This window comes from Monodon monoceros, unplaced genomic scaffold, assembly GCF_005190385.1.
Source record: "Monodon monoceros isolate NGI ecotype Baffin Bay Population unplaced genomic scaffold, NGI_Narwhal_1 Super_Scaffold_18, whole genome shotgun sequence".
NCBI classification, from domain to species: domain Eukaryota; kingdom Metazoa; phylum Chordata; class Mammalia; order Artiodactyla; family Monodontidae; genus Monodon; species Monodon monoceros.
The window spans coordinates 70,672,666-70,694,109 of record NW_021703774.1 but is presented as its reverse complement, the minus strand read 5'-3'; the positions used below and the strand labels follow the sequence as shown (position 1 = coordinate 70,694,109).

The 21,444-nt window shown below is 47.5% G+C and overlaps 3 protein-coding genes across 16 annotated transcripts in view; all 3 read left to right on the top strand.

Annotated features, from left to right (window-relative positions):
- UBAP2L (ubiquitin associated protein 2 like) overlaps nucleotides 1–8,676 on the top strand; it is a 42,567-nt gene extending 33,891 nt beyond the window's left edge. For 3 of the 13 annotated variants that reach the window (XM_029227634.1, XM_029227633.1, XM_029227632.1), the window contains 2 exons: nucleotides 92–197; nucleotides 1,610–2,013. In XM_029227634.1, coding sequence (XP_029083467.1) covers nucleotides 92–197; nucleotides 1,610–1,659 — 156 coding nt within the window. In that variant the 3' untranslated portion in view covers nucleotides 1,660–2,013. Of the gene's footprint in view, nucleotides 1–91; nucleotides 198–1,609; nucleotides 2,014–4,926; nucleotides 4,995–6,084; nucleotides 6,283–6,698; nucleotides 6,750–7,621; nucleotides 8,262–8,288 lie in introns of those variants that run through there. The other 10 variants (XM_029227628.1, XM_029227627.1, XM_029227625.1 and 7 more) reach the window with 9 other exon arrangements.
- A 727-nt stretch (nucleotides 8,677–9,403) lies between these two features.
- Nucleotides 9,404–12,148, top strand: HAX1 (HCLS1 associated protein X-1). 2 transcript variants are annotated; one of them, XM_029227618.1, is made up of 7 exons: nucleotides 9,404–9,651; nucleotides 10,177–10,433; nucleotides 10,598–10,782; nucleotides 11,233–11,284; nucleotides 11,412–11,518; nucleotides 11,647–11,737; nucleotides 11,887–12,148. In XM_029227618.1, the coding sequence occupies exons 1-7, from the start codon at nucleotides 9,599–9,601 to the stop codon at nucleotides 11,970–11,972; spliced, it is 831 nt and encodes a 276-aa protein (XP_029083451.1). In that variant the 5' UTR covers nucleotides 9,404–9,598; the 3' UTR covers nucleotides 11,973–12,148. The 2 variants fall into 2 exon arrangements, with proteins under 2 accessions (XP_029083451.1, XP_029083452.1); XM_029227619.1 differs by lacking the exon at nucleotides 9,404–9,651 and adding an exon at nucleotides 9,970–10,010.
- A 5,746-nt stretch (nucleotides 12,149–17,894) lies between these two features.
- On the top strand, nucleotides 17,895–20,536 carry AQP10 (aquaporin 10). Its single transcript, XM_029227129.1, is given in 8 exon segments — nucleotides 17,895–17,972; nucleotides 17,974–18,000; nucleotides 18,385–18,511; nucleotides 19,069–19,209; nucleotides 19,294–19,412; nucleotides 19,658–19,875; nucleotides 20,351–20,367; nucleotides 20,370–20,536. Coding segments are annotated over 8 exon segments (894 nt in total).
- The last annotated feature ends 908 nt before the right edge of the window (nucleotides 20,537–21,444 follow it).

Genomic DNA, 21,444 nt, shown 5'->3' with positions numbered 1-21,444 from the left:
CCATCTGAATGCCCAGTCTCTGGAGTAGGACGGGTCGGTTGAATAGTACTTTGCTGCCATTTCACTGTAGTTCTGGCCTATTGCTCTTCAGGTGGCTCCTACCTCTTCCAAGCAGCATGGTGTGAATGTCAGTGTGAATGCATCAGCCACCCCTTTCCAACAGCCAAGTGGATATGGGTCTCATGGATACAACACTGGTAAGCTCACCTTGACCCTGGCTGTCATTGGTGTCTATGGGATGTCATTAAATGAGTTTCAGGGAGGAAGATCTGGTGCTTGAGAAAACAGGGTTGATGAGGGTGTGCTGCTGCTCCATGTATGATTGTTAATGTCTGCCTGACTTGGGTGTCTGTCTGAGCAGCACCAACAGAGGAGCTTAATATTAGAATGTGTATCCACTACTCATGACGGGAATGCCCTGGCGCACGAGTTGGCTGTTAGAATATGTTGGCTGGCCTAAACTTTGGGTGGGAAGCAGAGGGCCCCAAGATTTTACTGAGATGTCAGTGGAGGCAAGTGTTAACGTTTAAGGTACTGGTAGTACAATAGGGGATATATTCACTGAATAGAAGAGTTAAATGGGTTCTTAGCTAGCATGCTGTGGTAGGTTTGGCTTAAATCTCTTTGTAGTACTGCTTTTCTCATGTGGCCCCTTTTTATTGCCTATCTAGAGGGCCTGAGATGTGGAGAGAGAGGAGTAGGGCATGAATACTCAATAGAGGGAGAGTTGGACCTTTAGGTTCCTTCATTTGTATGGCTGGTCTCTTTGCAAAGTCCATTTGCACCTCTGATGGCAGGGAGGGAAATACGGGAATCCTCTGAATGGGTGCTGACCTCAAAGATATTTAGCCTATCCCCTGCTCCTGTACCTGACACCTACTCTCCATTTTTGGAGGACAGGGAGTAAGAGCCTTTGAATAAAACAATTCCATCTACTTTTTTCAGTGCCTTGTAGATGTGTATGGGGAGGAGGTGGTTGCCATTGCTTGGGGTTGGAGTTAAGGGTTGTCCTTTAAAATTCTTAGCTTAGTTATGGTTACATGGTGATTTGGATGGAGCTACATCTGTGTTCTTCACCCTTGTATGGGCTCCAGGTGGTTAAAATTGCCCGAGGTTTTCAATTATTGGGAAACTGAGCTGAGCAAAAGGGCAGTAGGTCTGGGATCTAACAGGTGGAGCTTTGAACTGTGTTGTATGACTTAGAGTGGGTCAAGATTTAAACTAAAGAAATCCTGAGAGACCCCAATGAGATTTAATAATACCCAGACCCCTTGTGCCTAGGGCCCCCCTCTCACTGAGCAGGTCCACCCTAGTCTTTGGTGGGGAGGATTATAAGCTTTTGTCTTGGAGTGGCCCTATTCCAAGAATATTAGATTTAGGTCTTAGCTGGACCAGGTTCAAGAATTTGAAGAGGTAGATGATTGGTAATAGAAGAAAATGGCATAACTGATTTTGGAAATCCTAGCTTCTTACTTCCCTTAAGATTTCAGAGACCTCCTATAACAGCCCTTTAAGAATCCCCAGTTCCCAACCCCACAGAGGGCACTTGTCATCCCATTCCTCATCAATCTCTGAATTCATTTATTTTTATGTATTTGATTCCTTTTAGGAAGAAAATATCCACCCCCTTACAAGCATTTCTGGACGGCAGAGAGCTAATTTGGCCCAAGGCTGGGGGCTGTGTTTTGTGTGTGTGTGTAAATTTGCACTGAAGTCTTGTTTCAGAAACCAGACCACTGAGGAGAGCCTGCTGAGCTGTGGCCATGGCCTGCGTGGCTTGGGGAAATGAGTTGGTGGATACCTTCTGGGCTTTTGAACTTGCCCTTCCCCCATTTCCCTCTCCCCCATGTGTCTGACCCTGTCTTACCCATTTCGAATTCAAGCGGTGCAGCACCTCCTCCGAAGCACCAATGCACACACCTGCTGTTGCTTTTGATTTCTGGAAGGCATGTAGTTCCAACTTGTAACAAAATATTTGTAGTCTTCAATAAACTGTGGTATTTCTTTAGCTAACTCTGGCGTTCTTTCCGTGCATGTCTTTCTGGACACTAGGAGCCAATGTTGTGCTGTGGATGAAGGGTGGAGGGTGGCCTTTTCAATCAAACCCCAGCATAGCCAAAGAACTGTTAACTTTTCAGTATGGTGATTTTATTAAGGTGGGGGAGGGGAAGTGGCCTCAGTTCCCAGCCTGTTGATTGGTTAGTCAAGAAAGCTATTTGTAGAAAATGCCCGATTCGCCATGCTTATTATGGCTCTTCACTTTTCCATTTAGATCTTCCCCTTGTCTCTGACATAAGCAGAGGAGAAAGGACAAAAAAGTTCGTGTCATGTCACTGTGAAAGGCTGAAGAGATGGTGTTCAGAGCTGTTGTTAGGAAAGTATCTTCCAAGGCTTAATTCCCACATCTGGTTCCCAAGGGCCAAGTGGCTGATTGAGATCAGATAAAGTCATTAGTGACCAGCTAGTTGATGACTCAGGCTGTGGAAACTGTTCTAGCCTGGAACATTGTTCGTAGTCCCTCGATGGCTTTTCAGGGATTGTGGATTATTAGTCGTTTTGCACTTGTGGGTATAGCTAAGAATGTGTAGGAGAGATTTGGTTAGACATCTTGACTATGGAAATTCTCATCCCCTCTCAATCCAACTGGTACACCATCAGCCTTTCGTTCATAGAGTTAACTCGGACAGTGAGAACCCTGTCCTTGGTTAATTGGAAACCCGGCTACTTCACTTTCTTTGTATTTGTTCCCAGCCCTCTGGAGTAATTTTGTACTGTGAGTGTGATCAGCTTTCCCAGGGGCTGCCATGCTGGGAGAGATTGGTTCTTGTTTCTCCTCCCGGCCATCCACATTGTGTTTGTATGATCAGCACTGCTTGGGAGTGGGGGTAACCAGGGGGTGTTGACTGTTGGAAGGAAAGCAAGAAAACTCCGTAGTCTGAGGAGATTGCTAATTACTGGTGAATGATAGGTAGGGAAACCAATGCCCATTATTTTCTAGGGTCTCAGATGCTTACACTGAGGCCATTTAGGGCTACTACACAAAGTATTCTCTTTTTTCCAGCATTTCCAGTTGTTTCAACCAACAGGCCAATTAAGGCCTCTAGACTAGAAGCTGTTTTTTAGCTAGTCCACCCTCTGGAAAGGATGAGACCAGGTAGGGGCACATTGGAACTAAATTCCTCCCTACCACCCGGCTTGAGAGTCGGCCATTTCTCCCATTCTGTATGGGATGACCAAGTGGTGTCAGCAAGCTGTTTGAGCCTTTGCAGTAAAGATCATTGTCTCTTCTGGTTTCCCTCAAAAATGTTCCATTTATATCCTGTTACACCTTACTCTCAACCCTTCCACACAAACCTCCTCATTAGCTTAGCTTTTTCCATAAGTGAACTCCTGTTCTTAAAGTTATGCCTATTACCAGTGATTTGCCAAATGGGCACCTGGGGCTTGCAAAGGGAAGGGAAAAAACTATTCCGTTAGTTCCTGTATTGTCCCCTTTTTCTTCAGTGCCTTTAAAGTGTAGAGTTGATATTTTGGAGATGGGGAAGTATTTTCTCATGCTTGGTTTCTGTAGTTCTGTTCTTTTCCTAGTTGGTGTTTGCTCCTCCCTAGAACTATCTGGACTTGTGATGTGGGAGGGTTCTCCAGGGTAAGATGCCACTTCTACTGGGAAGATTCTAAAGTGGCTGTCCAAGGTGGGCTTAGCTTTTGAAGGCTGCCTTGGTCTAGAGAGGATTTGGGTTCTGGAGTTTGAAGGGAGATTGCTGTTGAATTGTGGGTGAATGGAGAATTCCTCATTTGTGATTTGGTCAGTTTAGTCCTTCCAAAAAACTCTGAACAAAGTGCTCCTAACAGCAGAGGAGAACGATCCAAAGACATAAACTGAAATGCAAAGTTTTTCTGAGGTTTCATTTTATCTCACTTCCTGAAAACTAACAGATCTTTAGAAAGGATGCTCTAAATTCCTAGTTAAATTTGAGTTACTTTTCCTTCAACATTGGTATACAGTTTCTCAAGTAAGTTGCTGGGTTATTTTACCTGATGGCTTTTTCCTATCCTTAACTTATTGCCCCATACCCTAGGAGGTACAGTATGTGTATTTCAGTTTAAGGAGTACAAATCAAAATGGAGAATTGTACTATTGTGGTTTCCTTAAAATTGTAGGTGGTAGGGAGGTTTTCAACAGGAAACATGCAAATTGCTGGAGTATGGATTAGAGCTTTTAACTCATGGAAAAGCTGAAGTTGTAAACTAGAATGACAGTTGGATTTTTGTGTTCCACCTAGGCTGTAGGAGACAGCCTACCCTTATCTACCTTCCTTACCCCTCTCTCTCCATGCTTTGGCTTAAACTGAGCAAATGGAAATTAGCCTTTGCGCCAGCTCTTTAAATCATAAGTCTGTAGTGTAGAATTGCCAAGACTCTGGGGAAGCTGGACTAAGTAAACTGAGGCTCCGAGGATGAAAGTGCTCTTGGGGGTTGAATAGGAGTGCTCCTCTAATACTTACCTTATGCTGTGGAGGCATGGATTTTGAACCCGTTCAGGAGCAGCACTGCAGAACTGAGTGGAGTTGGGGTCAGTTGATTTGAAATGGACGTTAAAAGTTTAATACAATCCTGTTGGGCTTTGGCACAGAGAAGTGTTTTGAAAACCATATGCTAGTGAGGTTTGGCTATATTCCTTAGTCCTCCCCAATACAACACACCTCCCTCTCACATAAATACTCAGTACACATCTGGAAAGGGCAGGAGAACCTAGGGAGCTTTTGTGTCATAAACTCTTATCCCTCAGGACTGACATGAAGCTGGAAAAACAGACCAAAATTCCCTTGCAGTGCTATAGCTAGAAGGGCTACACACATCATCTCCCAGGGATGGGGCCAGGCAGCTAGCTGAGCTAATCCTCCTGTCTGTTTCCTCCTCCCCCAGGTGTATCAGTCACCTCCAGTAACACAGGCGTGCCAGATATCTCGGGTTCTGTGTACTCCAAAACCCAGGTAGGTGCCTGGCTCTGGATAGAAGTGGAAAAAGAGATGACATAGAGGAGGTGGAGTTGGAATGATAGAAGTACAGTGAACATGGGAATTCCCTGGCTTTCCAGTGGTTAGGACTTGGCGCTCTCATTGCCATGGCCCGGGTTCAGTCCCTGGTCGTGGAACTAAGATCCCGCAAGCTGAGTGGCACGGCCAAAGGGGGAAAAAAATACAGTGAACAAGAACAACCCTAAGAGAGGTGTCAGGAAATCCATTCTACTAGAAAATGAGTGTCTCTAAACCTCAGTTTCTTGAAGAAGTTTAAATTTAGCCCTCTGGGAAAAAGCAAGAAAAATGTTACAGGAAGCTGCAGTGTGGTAAATTGTTGTGATATGTCATGTGATTTACTGTGCAACTGTCCTGGCCCTTTACATACCCACTCCCAACCTTTTCGTAAGTTTCCGAGAGAACACATATGGAATGAAGGGAAACTAGTTCTTTCCATTCTTTTTGTAAGTATATCTATAAACAGTAGGAGAGGACACAACCCAGTAGCTAAAGTGAGGCATATGAATTATCCACAGATTTGTATTGTGTTGCTCCCCCCAGCACACACCATAAATAAGTAAAAGCTTGATGTAAAGTATTAGGAGTTATGGTGGAGTCTTTCATGGCCAAGACCATTAACACTCAAGAAACCTCAGTGTGTATTCATTTCTTTTGCAATATCCAAGGAGTTCTAATTTTTACCCAACTCCAGGGGTATCGCTATTTGTGCTAAGAGTAGTTAGCAGATTTCACTGTGTTCATGAATGATGTTAGAATTTATGAAGTGCTGTCACATCTATCCTCTCATTTGGTCCTTACAACTGAGAGGTTAATAGCATCCCTGATTCATGTTAAGAGAAAATGAGGCTGAGAGATTAATTTTCTCAGGTTCACACAGCTGTTAAAGGGTAGAGCTGAGGCTAAGACCTGAACGTCTGACTTCAGGTGCAGCATTCACTCTCTGACACCATGCTGCTTTCTGAGGGTGGGGGATCTTGGGTTCAGAAATTCTGAGGATTAGTTTGCTGATCCCTTTTACTCTCTCTCCTCCCATTCTCCTGGATAGCAGTCCTTTGAGAAACAAGGTTTTCATTCCGGTACTCCTGCTGCCTCCTTCAACTTGCCTTCAGCCCTAGGAAGTGGGGGGCCCATCAATCCGGCCACAGCTGCTGCCTACCCACCTGCCCCCTTTATGCACATTCTGACCCCCCATCAGCAACCGCACTCCCAGATCCTTCACCATCACCTGCAGCAGGATGGCCAGGTAATAGCCCTTCCCCCTCTTTCCTTTCCCTTCCTTTTCCTTCCTATACCCTAAAACTACCTCCCCTTTCCTTTTCTTACCCTTCCTCACCACCACCTTCACCCAGTCCTCCCCAGCGCCAGCCATGGGCACACAGCACATACAGACACAAGCGCACACAACACGAGTGGCCGGCAAAGGAGATGTCAGAGAAGAGGCCAGATTGAAACCTTTTTTGCCCAGTTCCTTTGGTGCCTTTCTCCTCCACCTCCTCCCATAGCACAGTTGTCCTCATCCTATCAGACCTGGGTCACACCTCCCCTCTTACCTCTCCCAGCCTTCCCCCTTCCCTGACATTATAGCTTTCCCTTCTAATGGTGGAGTTCTATTGTCAAAGTTTGTCCCTTTATTTTCCATATATCCTGGTTCTGCCTCAGCTACCATATTTGCAGATGATTCTCTGTTGCCAGCGCCAGCAGGAGGAGCAGGTAATGAAACTGAATGATGATATGCTTGAACCCACTCCTTTTCAGTCCCCATTTCACCTCCACAGTCTCAGGGAACTTGAAGAGAAAAGATTGCACGGTCACAAATCGGGATACACAAACACAAACACCTTGCTGAGCTCTCTGGCCTCCCGTTCCTCTCTTGTCCTCCTCTCCTCAGTGTCTTTTTCTTTCTACCCTTCCCCGACTCTTGAAACACTTGGTTACCGGAATGGAAAGGATTCTTGGGGCAGCATCTGGAGCCTGGGGCCTCAGACTGTCTCTCTTACCTTTCCTGAAATGGGCTCACAGATGTGATGTGTGGTAGGGGTGGGGAGCCCTGGGGTGGTGCAGGTGACCTCTCCCCCTTCCTCATAGGTGGTTGCGGAGCTAGAATAAGGGCTGCCTTGCTCTCAAAGACAGATGTCCAAATTGAGGCATTCATGGGGATCAGTGAAAGTGAAATCACCTTGTGATCACTCATCTCCAAGAGGCTATAATTCTCTCTAGAGAGTAGCCTTTCCTCGGATCAGGGGATGGTGGGTTTGGGGGGGGTGAGGAGAAGGTGAAATTGAAAATTAGTAGAACTGATGCACTATCTTGTCTCTCAAAGTATCCCACCCTCTTTTCATCTTTCCCTTATTTAAAGTTTTAAAGTGTTTTTTTACTTGTCAGAGGTGCTCTAACTGCTGTATAAAACAAATTTCCTATGGTTAAGAAGTAAGCTTCAAAAAAAAGTAAGCTTCAGAGTAGTTTCTAAGCAAGGGGAATGGGAGAGTAAAACAATTTCCAGATTTCCACCTGAAGATGTCATAAATTTGTCCCACTAACTAGACATCTTTTTCCTCCCCATTCACCCTCCCATTCCCCTGCAGACGGGCAGCGGGCAACGTAGCCAGACCAGCTCCATCCCGCAGAAGCCCCAGACCAACAAGTCTGCCTACAACAGCTACAGCTGGGGGGCCAACTGAGGCCCTGACTCTCTTCTCCTGGTCCCATCTTCTGAGAGGGCTTCTCAGCCTGGCAACTATGGAAACAGCATCAAAGAGAGAAAGGAATGTGGGGGGGTTCCACTGCCCCCACCCCCAGCGTCCCATCCCATGCCTCAGCTTCATGTCTGTCCCATTCCCATACCATCCCCACTCTGTTGTATGTATTATAGGATTTGTATTTTCTCCTTTTTTTTTTCTTCCTTTCCTCTCCTCCTCCCCCCTTGCATTCAAGATTATGAAACTTTGCTGTGGGCCCTGCCCTCCCTTTTCCTCCTCCTGTTCACCCTGGTGGTGTGTGGGTGAGGTAGGGAGGGGGGACCCCAAATATATATCAGCCCAACAGCCCTAAGTCTCCTCCTTTATTATTAGGAAACAAAACAACAACAACAAAAAAATGGCGTCATGAATATGAACAGCATTGTCAGATGAATTAGTTGAAGTGTTTTTTTTTTTTTTGTACTGTGTCCTCAAATTTAATGGATTAATGTGTCTTGTATATATAAAAAGAAAACCTCTACCTTCAGCCTCTGCCCATTCTTGCTCCGTCTAGGATATCCTCAGTCTCGTCGATGACCAGCTTGATGAATAAGTATTACTGTACCAACTGGGCCTTCTCTAGCAGGCCCCGAAGGCAGTGGAATAAAATGAAATCTTCGCCCTTTAAGAACTCCTCTGACCTTAATGTGCTAGTATCTTGCCCTTGAGGGCATTCCCTTCCCCCCCTCCCCTAAGAATTACACAGCGTGGTGCCTGGAAAGAATCACTGCAAATCTTCATTTCCTCCAGATCTACAGCAGATTTTAGGCAGTGAAGGGATAGCAGATATTGGGTGGAAAGGGAAAGGGTTAAGCAGGAGTTGAAAGAAATGGCTTTGTACAAAGTGTAATTTAGATGGATCCAGGCAAATGAACTGGAAAGAAACGAGGGCAACATGCACTGTTGGCTAGCAAAACTGAAGCAGTAGTTCTTACTTCTTGAGTGCTTTCACTTCAAGTAGCTAATATCCAACCCCTTGAAAAGGAGTCTAGAGCAAGGCCAGGGTTGGGATGGAGGTGGGGGTACAGGGAGGGGGAGGCTTTTAAAGTCAGTGACCCGAAAAAGGGGATACTTACAGCCCCAGATTCTCTCCCAAGACACTTCAATAGATTTCCCTTGCTCTCTTACAAAGTCTTTATCCTGGTGGTTGCAGACCCTGCCTGAAAGAATTAGGAGACTCCCGTATAGTTATGACAAAATCCTTAATAGCTGGAGAGGTGGAGTTAAATGCATGCGTTCCTCTGTCTTTTATCTTTTACTCAACTCTGGGGAAGTCACTATACTAGAAGAAGCTTAATGCAACATTTTGTCCATCCCTTTAATTAATATTAGACTTTATTTGTATCAGTCAAGAAACAAACTGGACGGAGGAAAGGGGCGAGGTGGGTTTAGAAGGAAGAGTGGTCGTCCATGGGTTGGTGAGCCGGCGGTGAGGGTGGGTCTCGGTCCGGTTCATTTGTGCGGGTGGGCTGCCCTCTGGCGGCTGCCTCCGGTGCCATCCAGTGTCAAACCCTCGAAACACCCTGTTGGAGCGGGTTGATCGGCAGGAAGGAGAATTGACTTAGGAGGCAGGTGATCGTTGTAAAATGAAAATTCAGTACGCCCGCTCCCTTTACAGGAAACAGAGTAAAAGAAAGCCTTTGGAACGTGATAGGCCCGTCCGCCCTGCCCCCCCACCCAGTCCGGCTTACGGTCGTTTTACGACAGTGTCCGATCGCAGGCTTGCTTTCCGGTAGCGTGGTCTGACGCTTCGCTCAATTTCCGTCAGCGTAGCTCTGGCTACCCCCAGCTGTGGGGTTCGAAAGTTCGAGTCCCACTGCGGGAATGAGCGTCTTTGACCTCTTTCGGGGCTTTTTCGGCTTTTCTGGATCTCGGAGGTGAGAGCGGGTCCGGGCCAGAGAAGGTGGGGCGGGATCCTCTGAGGTGAGCTTGACCCTTGACACCCTATTTTTGGAAAAACATCCTTTTCCCTACTCCTTCAATTCCTGCGGAGAGAACGGAAGTCAACATTGAGCGCTCACCCCGCGACGGTAACCAGGGCAGTCGTTAAGAGGAGAGGAAACAGCCGCTTAAACCTTTCTCCAGTCTGGGGTGATGCAACAGGGGCGCGGGTGGGGAAGACAATAGGGCTTTGGGGAAGAGAACAGTGAGCAAGTGAGCAGGACCTTGGGAGAGAAGGGAGGGGCTGGGGAACAGTGAAGAAAAGCCGAGCGGAAGCGTTTGGGGGAGCCGCGAGGTGAGGGCTGACTTTGATAAAAACAAAACAAACCCGATGGCCAGTCCTCTTAACCCTCACTTCAGCTTCCTAGATCGCAACTCTTGTCTCACTTTGTCACCCATTAGCTGATTTTATGGTTTAAGTAGTGCTGAAATCTTGGTGGCCGATCTGCCTCCACCCCTAGCCACAGAGATCCCTTTTTTGGAGGGATGACTCGCGATGAAGATGAAGATGATGAGGAAGAAGAAGGAGCCACGTGGGGCCGTGGGAGCTCGAGATTTGAGGGTCCCCAGCCCCCCGAGGAATTTGGCTTCGGCTTCAGCTTCAGCCCAGGAGGAGGGATGCGTTTCCACGATAACTTCGGCTTTGATGACCTAGTACGGGATTTCAATAACATCTTCAGCGAGATGGGGGCCTGGACCTTGCCTTCCCGCCCTCCTGGTGTGTGGATGCCCCGGGGGAGAACCTGTGGTTTCTGCTGGGTCGGTGGGTGAAAAAAGGAACCTGCAGAGAGTAGTTGGGGGTTGGGAAGTGTGAGAAAACTGATGATTTCAAGGAGATTTAAGAGTCCAAGTCCCCAGCATCCATCTGCCGCCTTTCTGCAGAACTTCCAGGTCCTGAGTCAGAGACACCTGGTGAGAGACGGCAGGAAGGACAGACGCTTCGGGACTCAATGCTTAAGTATCCAGATAGTCACCAGCCTAGGATCTTTCGTGGGGCCTTGGAGAGTGACGCAAGAACTGAATCCTCCAAACCACCGGGCTGGGGCTCCCAGAGACCTTATCATAGGGTGAGTACATCTGGGCCTGAAGTGGGAGCCTGTGGAGAAAACTGACTGCAAAGACTGGAAACCTTGTTGGAATCTTAACAGTCTTGGGTTGGAGTCCTAGGCTCTCCACTTAGTGTATTTATCTGTTTTCTGTATTAAGCTTCTTGTAGGATTTTCTTTGGGGGGAAATGTGAGTTTTGCTTTTTGTTTAAAAAAATTGGTCTAAATGATTCTTGGACAAAGCAGATTTCTTGAGGGAGGACAGAAAAGTATCAGTTGAGGAATGCTTTTTGGTAGAGGGATACATAAAACAGGTAGGAAGGTGGAAGGTGTAAGTAAATAAAGCTATCCTGGCTGGGATTATTTCTCCTGAGGAAAAGTAGTTTTGGAACTTGGAAATAGTTTGGGTTCTGTGACCCCCTCAAATTTGATTGAAAGTTGTCATTTGACCTACTTTGGCTTCTTCTGCAGTTTGATGATACGTGGCCTGTGACCCCCCATTCTAGAGCCAGAGAGGACAATGGTGAGTTTGGAGGGAAAGGACATTTACCAGCCCTTTGTTCTCCCTCCCTGAAATTTCTTCCGGCTACACTTGTTCCCTTCTTTCCCTTGGACTCCTTCTTTCCTCTTTCCTCTCTCTGCCCTTCTAGATCTTGATACCCAGGTTTCCGAGGAGGGCCTTGGCCCAGTTCTGCAGCCCCAGCCCAAATCCTATTTCAAGAGCATCTCTGTGACTAAGATCACTAAGCCAGATGGGGTGAGTTGGGAGAGACGGGTAAAGGGAACTATGGTCAGAGAATGTTCTGGAAAGGGAGACCTATGTAAAGAAATCAGTTAACTCACCTTTAGTGATGTTAGGGATATGGTGGGGGCTTCTCCTTGTAGACCGTAGAGGAGCGCCGGACTGTGGTGGACAGTGAGGGCCGGAAAGAGACCACAGTAACCCATCAGGAAGCAGGTGGCTCTCCTAGGGATGGTAAGTAAAGAGTATGAATCAAAGGGATCCATTTCTTAATTCCTTGGGAAAGGGAAACCCTTAACCCTCCTACCCTTTAACATTATTCTTCTCCTTTGCCCCTGTCTAGTCTCTTTCACTTAGCCTCTGTGTATCACTTTCTTCCTTAGGTCCAGAATCACCAACACCTCCATCCCTGGATGATGCCTTTTCCATCCTGGATTTGTTCCTAGGACGTTGGTTCCGGTCCCGGTAGCCTTGTTAACCCTCAGAGGCCTTTAGGTTCTTTTCGCCTCCCACCCTTTGCTCACCAGCAATGGGCTTAGTTCTCCTCCTGCCACGTCAGCACCTTGGGTGTGTGGAACAGTGAATTGGGGGTATGTCAGTATGTCACTCACCCAGACTGACCAATAAAACCTTTATTTATGCTAATTCCTTAGTCTTGACTTTGTCATGGCTGTTCCACTTTCTCACACTATCCAGGGCTTCCCAAATTAACTTGGCCCACAAAAAATTATTTCTTAATTTTTTGCTTTACTTTCCAAAACCTGATTTTGATAAGTAAGGGTCAGGTATCTCTAGAAGATGATTTTCCTTATGAAGAGATAAGATAACTAGTGATAATTCCAGGGAAATTTCTACATGGGGATGCATTAGATTAAAAAAAAGGAAGTATGTGTATAAGTGTAGAGGAAAAACTGCTTCCCTAGGTGTGGGAGCACTATGATTGGGTAGTTCATGAGATAATTTGATGAAGTACATGGGCAAATATGTTTTCCTTTACTGGCTATGTTTTTATTTTTTTGTATATATTAGGGAAAATATAACTAGCAAAACATTATTGGTCTCTTCAACGAGTGGTACTGGGAAAGCTGGACAGCCACATGTAAAACAAGTAGATTAGAACATTGCCTCATACCAGATAGAAAAACTCAAGATGTAAATGTAGGGACTTCCCTGGTGGTGCAGTGGTTAAGAATCCGCCTGCCAGTGCAGGGGACATGGGTTCGGTCCCTGGTCCGGGAAGGTCCCACATGCCGTGGAGCAACTAAGCCCGTGCGCCACAACTACTGAGCCTGTGCTCTAGAGTCCATGAGTGAGCCACAACTACTGAGCCCACATGCTGCAACCACTGAAGCCCACGCACCTAGAGCCCGTGCTCTGCAGCAAGAGAAGCCACTGCAGTGAGAAGCCTGTGCACTGCAGTGAAGAGTAGTCCCTGCTTGCCACAACTAGAGAAAGCCCACGCACAGCAACGAAGACCCAACACAGCCAAAAAAAAAGTTTTCAGGGACTTCCCGGGTGGCGCAGTGGTTAAGAATCTGCCTGCCAATGCAGGGGACACGGGTTTGATCACTGGTCCAGGAAGATCCCACATGCCGTGGAGCAACTAAGCCCGTGAGCCACAACTACTGAAGCCCACGTACCCCAGACAATGAAGCCCGTGTGCCCTAGTGCCCATGCTCTGCAACAAGAGAAGCCACTGCAATGAGAAGCCGCACACCTCAACGAAGAGTAGCCCCCGCTCACCGCAACTAGAGAAAGCCCGTGCACAGCAAAGAAGACCCAACGCAGCCAAAAAATAAATTTTTAAAAATTATATAATGTGGATCCCACATTAACGGATCAAGTACTCTATAAGTCCTTATAGAGTGATTTTAGCTGAGACCCTATGGGCAGGAAAGGCAAACCTATACTCAGAGTAAGTGTCAATCCCAGTCAAAAGTGATGGGGAACCTAGTGTCCTTGTCCCTAAGTGTCTGCTTCCTCTCCTCGAGAGATAGCACTGTATTAGGGACTTAGTGTTGGTATTTGTTAATGGCAGATTGCATGTTGGCCACAGCAGTGGTTAACTGAGCCGTGGTGAGTAGGAGCTCACACTGTTGGGCCTGTGCATAGCCTGTATCCTACCACCAGTTACTCTACTCAGTGTATTCATTGTTCAGAAGTGGGTGGCTGATGACAGGCAGTGGCTAAGTCATTCTTCCTGCTTGGTTGTTCAGTGCATCTGTGATGGATGCTTTCTGGTGGGCGTTAACGTATAATACAAAGACCTTTACACTTCAAGACTACTCCCATAGGTCCATCCTCAGACTTTCTTGTCCCTGATCTTCCACTCTGTCTTTTCAAGCCCCTGACCAAACAACCAGGCCAGTTGTGACTGTGTATGTTCTTAGCTTCTCTTTCCACGCAAAGTGGATGACCAGATGTACTGTCCAAATCTCTGTCCCCTGGGAGGATTTCCCCTCACCACTGTCTTTCAAGGCCACTCTTGATTTGTTGCAATGCAGCAGCAGTCAATTTTTGGCTTTTGCCCACAAACGGCCAACTCATGTCTGAACCAAGCTTATTCCTTCTCTGATCCTTCTTCACAAGGGATCCGTGTCACAGACTGAATGTCTGTGCCCCCCCCACCCAATTCATATGTTGAAACCTAACCCCCAATGTGATGGTATTTGGAGGTGGGGCCTTGGGGAAGTGATTAGGTTATGAAGGTAGAGCCCTCATGAATCAGATTAGTGCCCTTATAGAAGAGACCCCAGAGAGCTTCCCTGCTCCTTCTGCCACCTCAGGACACAGTGAGAAGACAGCTGTCTATGAACCAGGAAGTGGGCCCTCACCAGACCCCGAATCTGCTGGCACCTTGATCTTGGAATTAGCAGCTTATAGAGCTGTGAGAGATCAATTTCTGTTGTGTATAAGCCACCCAGTCTATGGTATTTTATTATAGCAGCCTGAATGGACTAAGACAATCCCCAATAGGGTCATGTGAGCTGAGGGAGAGATGCCTGGTAAATGACATGAGTCTGGGCCACTTACTTTTCAGCTGGCTTGTGCCCTCTGACCCTGCTTATGCCTGAACCCAAAGATGTCACTTCTATTTTACAATGTGTTCTTGCTGGGCCCACCCTTCCTAAAGACATGGAGAATTAGGCAGAGCCCAGCTTGTGATGGGCAGTTCTGGCTACTTGGTCACTTGATGAATTGTAGTCAGATGCTCTGTCTCTATTGGAGCCCAGTAGCACTGTTAGAGCTGCTTTTCAAAAGGTATGTATATCTCTGCTGCAGATGGCATGGCTTTGCTCCAGAGCCCTGTGGGTCTACATTATGATTCTCCTATTAGAGCTTGCCAAACCACACACGGTATCTTTTCCTACTACAGATACTCTAGTCTCACTGGGTCTGCTGGGTCACATGTCTGCAGAGGCCTTTTCTGCTTTGGCCCCACTCGAAGTTGACAGCCTTCAATGGTCAGAGTTGTATTCTCAAGTGTGAAATACATCGCTCCTAAATCCTAAGTAGATTGGTGATGTGTTTTTTTCTCAGTGGTGGAAGGTAGGAGATGCAATAATCAGTCCTTTACTTCAGATTGGATATCCAGCATGTCCCAGACCACTGGACCTCTCAGAACTTTACCAAAGTGGCAGTTTCCTGAATCTTTATAGGATTGTTTCCCACCTTCTGAATACATGTTATCTTTCCAGGCCCTCCAATATACTTCCATTTCTTCCTCTTCTTATCTGATTAGCATGATGTTATATATAGAGCTGACTCTTGCACAACGCAGAGGTTAGGGCCTCTGACCATCTGCCCAGTCAAAAATCCAAGTCCCCTCCAGGGACTTCCCTGGAGGTCCAGTGGTTAAGACTTCGCCTTAACCACTGGAGGGGGTGCGGGTTCGATCCCTGGTCAGGGAGCTAAGATCCCACATGTCTCGCAGACCAAAAAAAAAAAAAAAAAATCCAAGTATAACTTTACAGTTAGCTCTCTGTATATGTGGTTCTGCATCTTTGCATTCAACCAACTGTAGATCGTGTAGTACTGTAATACATATTTAATGAAAAAAATCCACATGTAAGTGGACCCGAGGAGTACAAACCTGTGTTGTTCAAGGGTCCATTGTATAGTGGACAAATATGATGTTCTTCAAAATGTCCAGATAGTCAAGCTCCCTTCAGATTATATTATGACAGAGGACCAGAGAGTTTACATAGTCCTGGGGTAAGACCACAAGTGTTTATCGCTAGACTTCCCACGTGGATGAAATTCCTTGGGATCCTCCTTTCTGATCTGGTTGGGATGCAAAATAACATATTCACTAGATTAATGGCTACATACTACCAACCAGAGGCTGTATTAAACTGCTCTATAAAGTTACCATTTGGGACACAACAATTGCAATTGGAGTTACTATTTGAATAATTTTACCGTAGACCACTGCCATCTGCCATGATCTATCCAGTTTTTGTAGGAGTCAAACTGGTGGTATGAAAGGGACCACCTCTCTTATGTTCTTTACATCTTTGAGGGTGGCACTAATCTCTTCCATTTACCCTAGGATATGGTATTGTTTTTATTTATTATCTTGGTGTGAGGTAGTTAGTCTCAGCCCTCTAATTGGCCTTCATCACTTACTCCACAGGTCAAGAAACAAATATGAGTGTTCTGCAACTTCAAAGAATGTCCATTTCAATTATATGTTGGGGTGTCAAGGAAGTGACCACCTGGTGGATCCTTGGTCTCAGTGAATATCCTGTGAACCAGACCTGAGCCCAGGACTCCATTTATTATCTGGACCCCATATGCTCCTACTCTAACAAGGGGTCGTGGTACAGCTTTGGGTTGTCAGCTGTCAATGTTAGTTCAGATCCTTTGTCCAAAAATCCTCAAAATGTCTGAGTATTCTCCCTTTTTTCAATAATGGTCATCAATGTAAATGACTTGTTTAGGCATTTTTACTTTTCTTAGCGTGAGCTATCGTTTTCCCCAAGCCTCCTAGAAGTGTATTCACCCCACATCCCAGGGATCTTGCCAGGATTTAAATCCTAAATCCCAGGAGAGTGTTCCCTTATCAATAAATTCTTCCACATCTAACTTTATGTTCCACTTCCTTTGATCCAGCACACTCGGCATCCAGTTCTATGTATAACGCTACCAAACTCCCCTCGGTCTTTGAATCCCTGCATCAACCATTCATTGATGTGGAGCCTATAGGAGGACACGTGACCTTGGCTGAAGCAGTTCCCTGCCACAGAAGTCACTGCCATGAGGGAAGCAGCTGAATGCTATCAGCATCTGTTATTCCCAGCAGCTGGGGAGTGGGTGCATTAGCCCTGAAAAGGGGACCTGGGTGGAGCACTATAATATCCGCTAAAGCCAGTAAAGAAGTATTATTTCACAGAGATGTGCCCAGGACTGCGCTAGAGCCCCCAGGGTTATATAGCCCAGCTCTCAAGAACCTCATAAACTATATTAGTATTTTAAAAATCTGTATATTGTCTGTTTCCACCTACTAGAGCATCAGCTCTAAGAGGGCAGGAGCTATGTTGCGTTTACCACTGTTTCCCCAGGGTCTAGAGCTTGATTCATAGTTGAATGAATCTTAATTAGAGGCTTGAGATATGAAGAAGTAGGAAGTGGCTGTCTTAAGCAGAATAAGAGTGGCAAGCATCCAGAGAAGGGGAGGTGGAGCTCAGCGTGGGCATGAAGCCCTCATCTGGAGCCATGGCAAGAGACACAAAGACAGAGCATTCTCTAGTCAAGGTGAGACTGCATCAAAGTACAAGCATGCCTTATGTGGGTTTTATTCCTGCAGCTTGCGGTCTTCAGCCCAGTCTCTCTGGAGGCATATTGAATTTCCCAAGCATCCAGATGGTTTGAGGGAAGACTTCACGTTCCACATGAGAGGCATTGTGGAATATCAGAGGGAGAGTCAGAAGACCTGCATTTGAATTCAAACTTAGCTATTAACTAGCTGTGTGGCCTGGGGAATTCTAAGGCTCTCTCAGTATCCTCATCGCAGAGCAGGAGCGATAGTACAATACTACTTTCCACAGCTGTCTTGAGCACCAAGAGAACTAATGTACATGAAGCAGCCTACTTCTCCCAGTTTTTCGGCATAAGGGGAGGCTCCTCCTGGGAGGACTGGGGATGAGAGACAGAGGAGACAGAGGCTGGTCAAACTCCAGGCTCTAGTTGTGCACAGAGACTGCCCATAGACCTTCTCCCTCCCTAGCTTCCACTCATGCACAGACAGACATTAGCTGCTGTTCAGTAACTGAGATAATTGGTTTTAAAGTCTTTTCCTTATCTTTGCCCCTGACAGGCAGAAGCTGTGTAGCAGCAGTGCACCTATGCAGACAGAGGGAGTGGTAACCAGAGATAAGGTGTCCCCACCATGGACTACACTCAGTCCCTGGCCCAAGTCAAGGACCGGCTTCAGATCCACAGCATCCTGGCCTGGCAGTGCCTGGCCAGAGTTTCTGGGTGTGTTTGTGCTCACAGTAGGCAGGGTAATTGGGGGAAGGAAAGAGGGGAGGTGGGCAAAAGTTTCTGGCTCCTCCTAGCATCCTTATCTCTTCCTCCTGGTGTCCCGCTTCAACTCTCCATCATTTCTCTTTTTCCCCGCTCTTGTCCCTTTTATCCCTCTCCTACTCCCTCATTTTTATGCCTGTCCCTTTCCATCTCTTATCCTCCTCCCCTTTCTTTACTCTTTCTCTGCTTCTCCCATTTTTTCCCCTTCCCTCTTTCTGCTTTTTCTTGCTGATCTCTCAAGTCCATTCATCTCTCTTGGCCACTCCCCTCACCCTCCCAGTCTCTCTCTCCTGTTGGTCCACCAGGCTCCTTATTCTTGGTTCCCTCTTCCTCATCTTCCTTCTCTCTACCAGCTCCTCATACAGGGGACTTTGGCCCAGGCTGTCACCAGTAGAGGAACCAAAGGCAACTTCTTCATCATGTTTCTGGCTAGCTCTCTGGGTGTTAGGCTAGCCATCTACATCAGTGGTAATGTCTCAGGTAAGGAGGGTGAGGTCTGGTCATCAGACGGGGTAGGATTGTGTACTTGAGTGTGGTAATTGTGAAAAGTCAGATCCTTTGGTGACTTATAGATATTATCTCCTTGAGCTTGACCAGTGACCTGGACTGAGATATGCCTTTGGCCCAGTCCAGTCCCTTCCCTTTCTGTATCTCGCCATCCCGCTTCTTCACATTAATCCTCCACTCACATAGATGGAGATCTATGGCAAAGCATCGAGGGTAAGTACTCTCCTCTTCTGTCCCCCACCTAAGCCCTTGGGGGTTCACCTTTGCTCAGGACCTCACCTGCTCGTCCCCCAGGCACACATTGTGTCAAGTGCTGTAGTGGAAAGAGCAGACAGACCCAGGTTCAAACTTGGCTTCACTGTGTGACCTTGACAAGTTGCTTAACCTCCTTGAGCCTCAACTTTCTAATCTATATGATGGGAAGAGTAACATTTGTCTTAAGAGTTGTGGGGAGGAGTTGCAGTGTTACCTGGTGACAGTGCCTGGCAGTGACACAATGGATATTTGTTTTCTTTTCTTGATCCTTGAAGGGGCCCACCTGAATCCAGCCTTCTCCCTGGTCATGTGCCTCCTGGGATGCCTCCCCTGGGCCAAGTTTCCCATTTACTCCTTGGTGCAGTTGCTATCCGCTTTCTGTGCCTCTGGAGCATAGGTGTATGCTCTCTATCATGGTAACAGAGAGAACAGGGTTGGGGACACGTGTGTGGGCAAGGGTGCCTTAGAGCAGTTTTGAATGAGCAAAGATGACCCTGCAGATGCCCTACAGAACTATACAGGTGGGAACCTGACAGTGAGTGGTCCCAAGGAGACAGCCTCCATCTTTGTCACCTACCCTGCCACCTAACTGTCCCTGAGCAATGGCTTCCTGGATCAGGTAGGCATGAGGGGGTGATTTGGGAAAGCCACAACCTTTGCCCTTGTCCCCTGGGACCTCAGCCTATTGTTCAGGCTCTGGGTGGGATGTGGGGTTGCATTTATGTTTGCACCTCACCTTCCCCAGCTGCCTGTGTTGGACAAAGTCAGATGACGTGGGGTGGTAGCCTGGAGTGCTTGGGTGAGATAGGGCAGATGGAGCACCTGACAGCTGATGGGAGCCCCTCTGCCTCTGTCCACTCCAAGGTTCTGGGCACCTGGATGCTGATTGTGGGGATCTTAGCCATCCTGGACACACGGAACAAGGGAGTGCCTGCGAGTGTGGAGCCTGTGGTAGTGGGGTTGCTGATCCTGGCCATCAGGCTATCCATGGGTGCCAGCTGTGGGTTCCCAATCAACCCTGCCTGGGACCTCGACCCACGGCTTTTCACCTACGTGGCTGGCTGGGGCCCTGAAGTCTTCAGGTGAGAGACGGCCTCCCCTGGTGCTGTCCTTCCACTCATCCCTCTGCTAAAGGCTCTAAGCCTTGGTCCCCAGATCTTCCTTTTAAATAGTTCTCTTGGCCTCTTAGGACAGTGAACCTCCTCTAAGCCCAAGTTCTCCCTTTCTCTTTTGTCCCCTGCCTCCCCCTCCACTCTTTTCATTGAAACAGTGACATTTAGAGGTTGTGTTCTTGGGCACGTCACATTACCTGTTTGGACATTAGTAATCTCATCAACAAAACACAGATATTCAGATAATTCCCTAAGGCAAGAGGCTGGACCAAGCTCTCCTGGAGTCTCCTCTTTAAGTGCTATGCTCTGGTGCCAAGACACCTTCTTTCTGGTGTCTATCACCCCAGGAACTGCTTTAGGGAGTTCTCTTACTACTACCGCCAGTCCTTCAGAGGGAAGGCTAAGGGACTCACCCTGATATCGCCCTTCTGATCTTCTCTTGTAGCGCTGGCAATGGCTGGTGGTAGGCCCTCTAGGGAGGGCCACACTTAGCACAGCCACACACTAGCGGCTGGTGGCTCTGCATCATCCTGAGCACTCAGAGCCAGCTCAGGATTTAGAGTGTGCCCAACCTGAAGCCTCAGACTCGGAAAGTCCTGCCGCAACTCAGGTGCATGAGAGTAAGCTGTGATTCTGACATGACAGTCCTCACCTCCCTCATGGACACTGAAGAGGGCCAGAGACCCATGCCTGGTGACAAGACGTTTTTTCTCTTTATTAATACACCAGGCCCTGGGCAGCTTCTCCGTTTACTCATCTAGGCATCGCTTCCTCCTAAACTGGGGAGGATGCCTGGACAGGGAGAATTGAAGAGGATCAGGTAAGGGACCTAGGCTTTTCATCGCCTCCTGCCCCAGGCAGGTTTTCGGACCCTGGACTTCCAGGAACGCAGTTCCTCAAAGTAGCCGCCAGAGGGTGCGCACCCTGGAACCCGGATTGGGAAGGCTGCGGGAATCCGCAGGATCGTGGGGGCCGACCATCTAGTGCGGGGCATAACCCAGGGGACTTCCTCCAAAGCTTGGTCCCCACTGCCTGACTCCTTGCTCTCGTAACCTCAGCGCCGCCCGCCTTTCCGCTCACTGGGGCGCCTCGCAGAGATTCAGCACCCCGCAGATAGTAATTAGGGGTACGGGGAGCCGCCTCCACCAAGGGGGCGTGGTGGGGGAAAAAAGGGAGGGCCGCCGGAGGAACACAGGCATGCAAGCGCCTAGAGACTGGGAGACCAAGCGGGAGAAACTGACGCACGACCCAATACCTAGACATTCCGGGCTGTGTCATTGAAGGAGAGGGTGAACAGTGAGATGAGCCAGGGCGAGGAGAGAAGGCGAAGGAACAGAGGGAATGAGTGTAGGGGTAAAGAAAGCTGGTGCGGAGGAAAATTCTCGTCGTTCACCGCTTCCCTAAGTCTCCCACACATTAGTAGATAAACAGCGTTCTTCTGTTTCCTTTTTTTCCAAAAAAAAAAAAAATCTCAGCGCTATCTCGCCTCCAGGCTTTTTTTTTTTTTTTTTTTTTTTTGACCGGGGATGGATCGGAGAG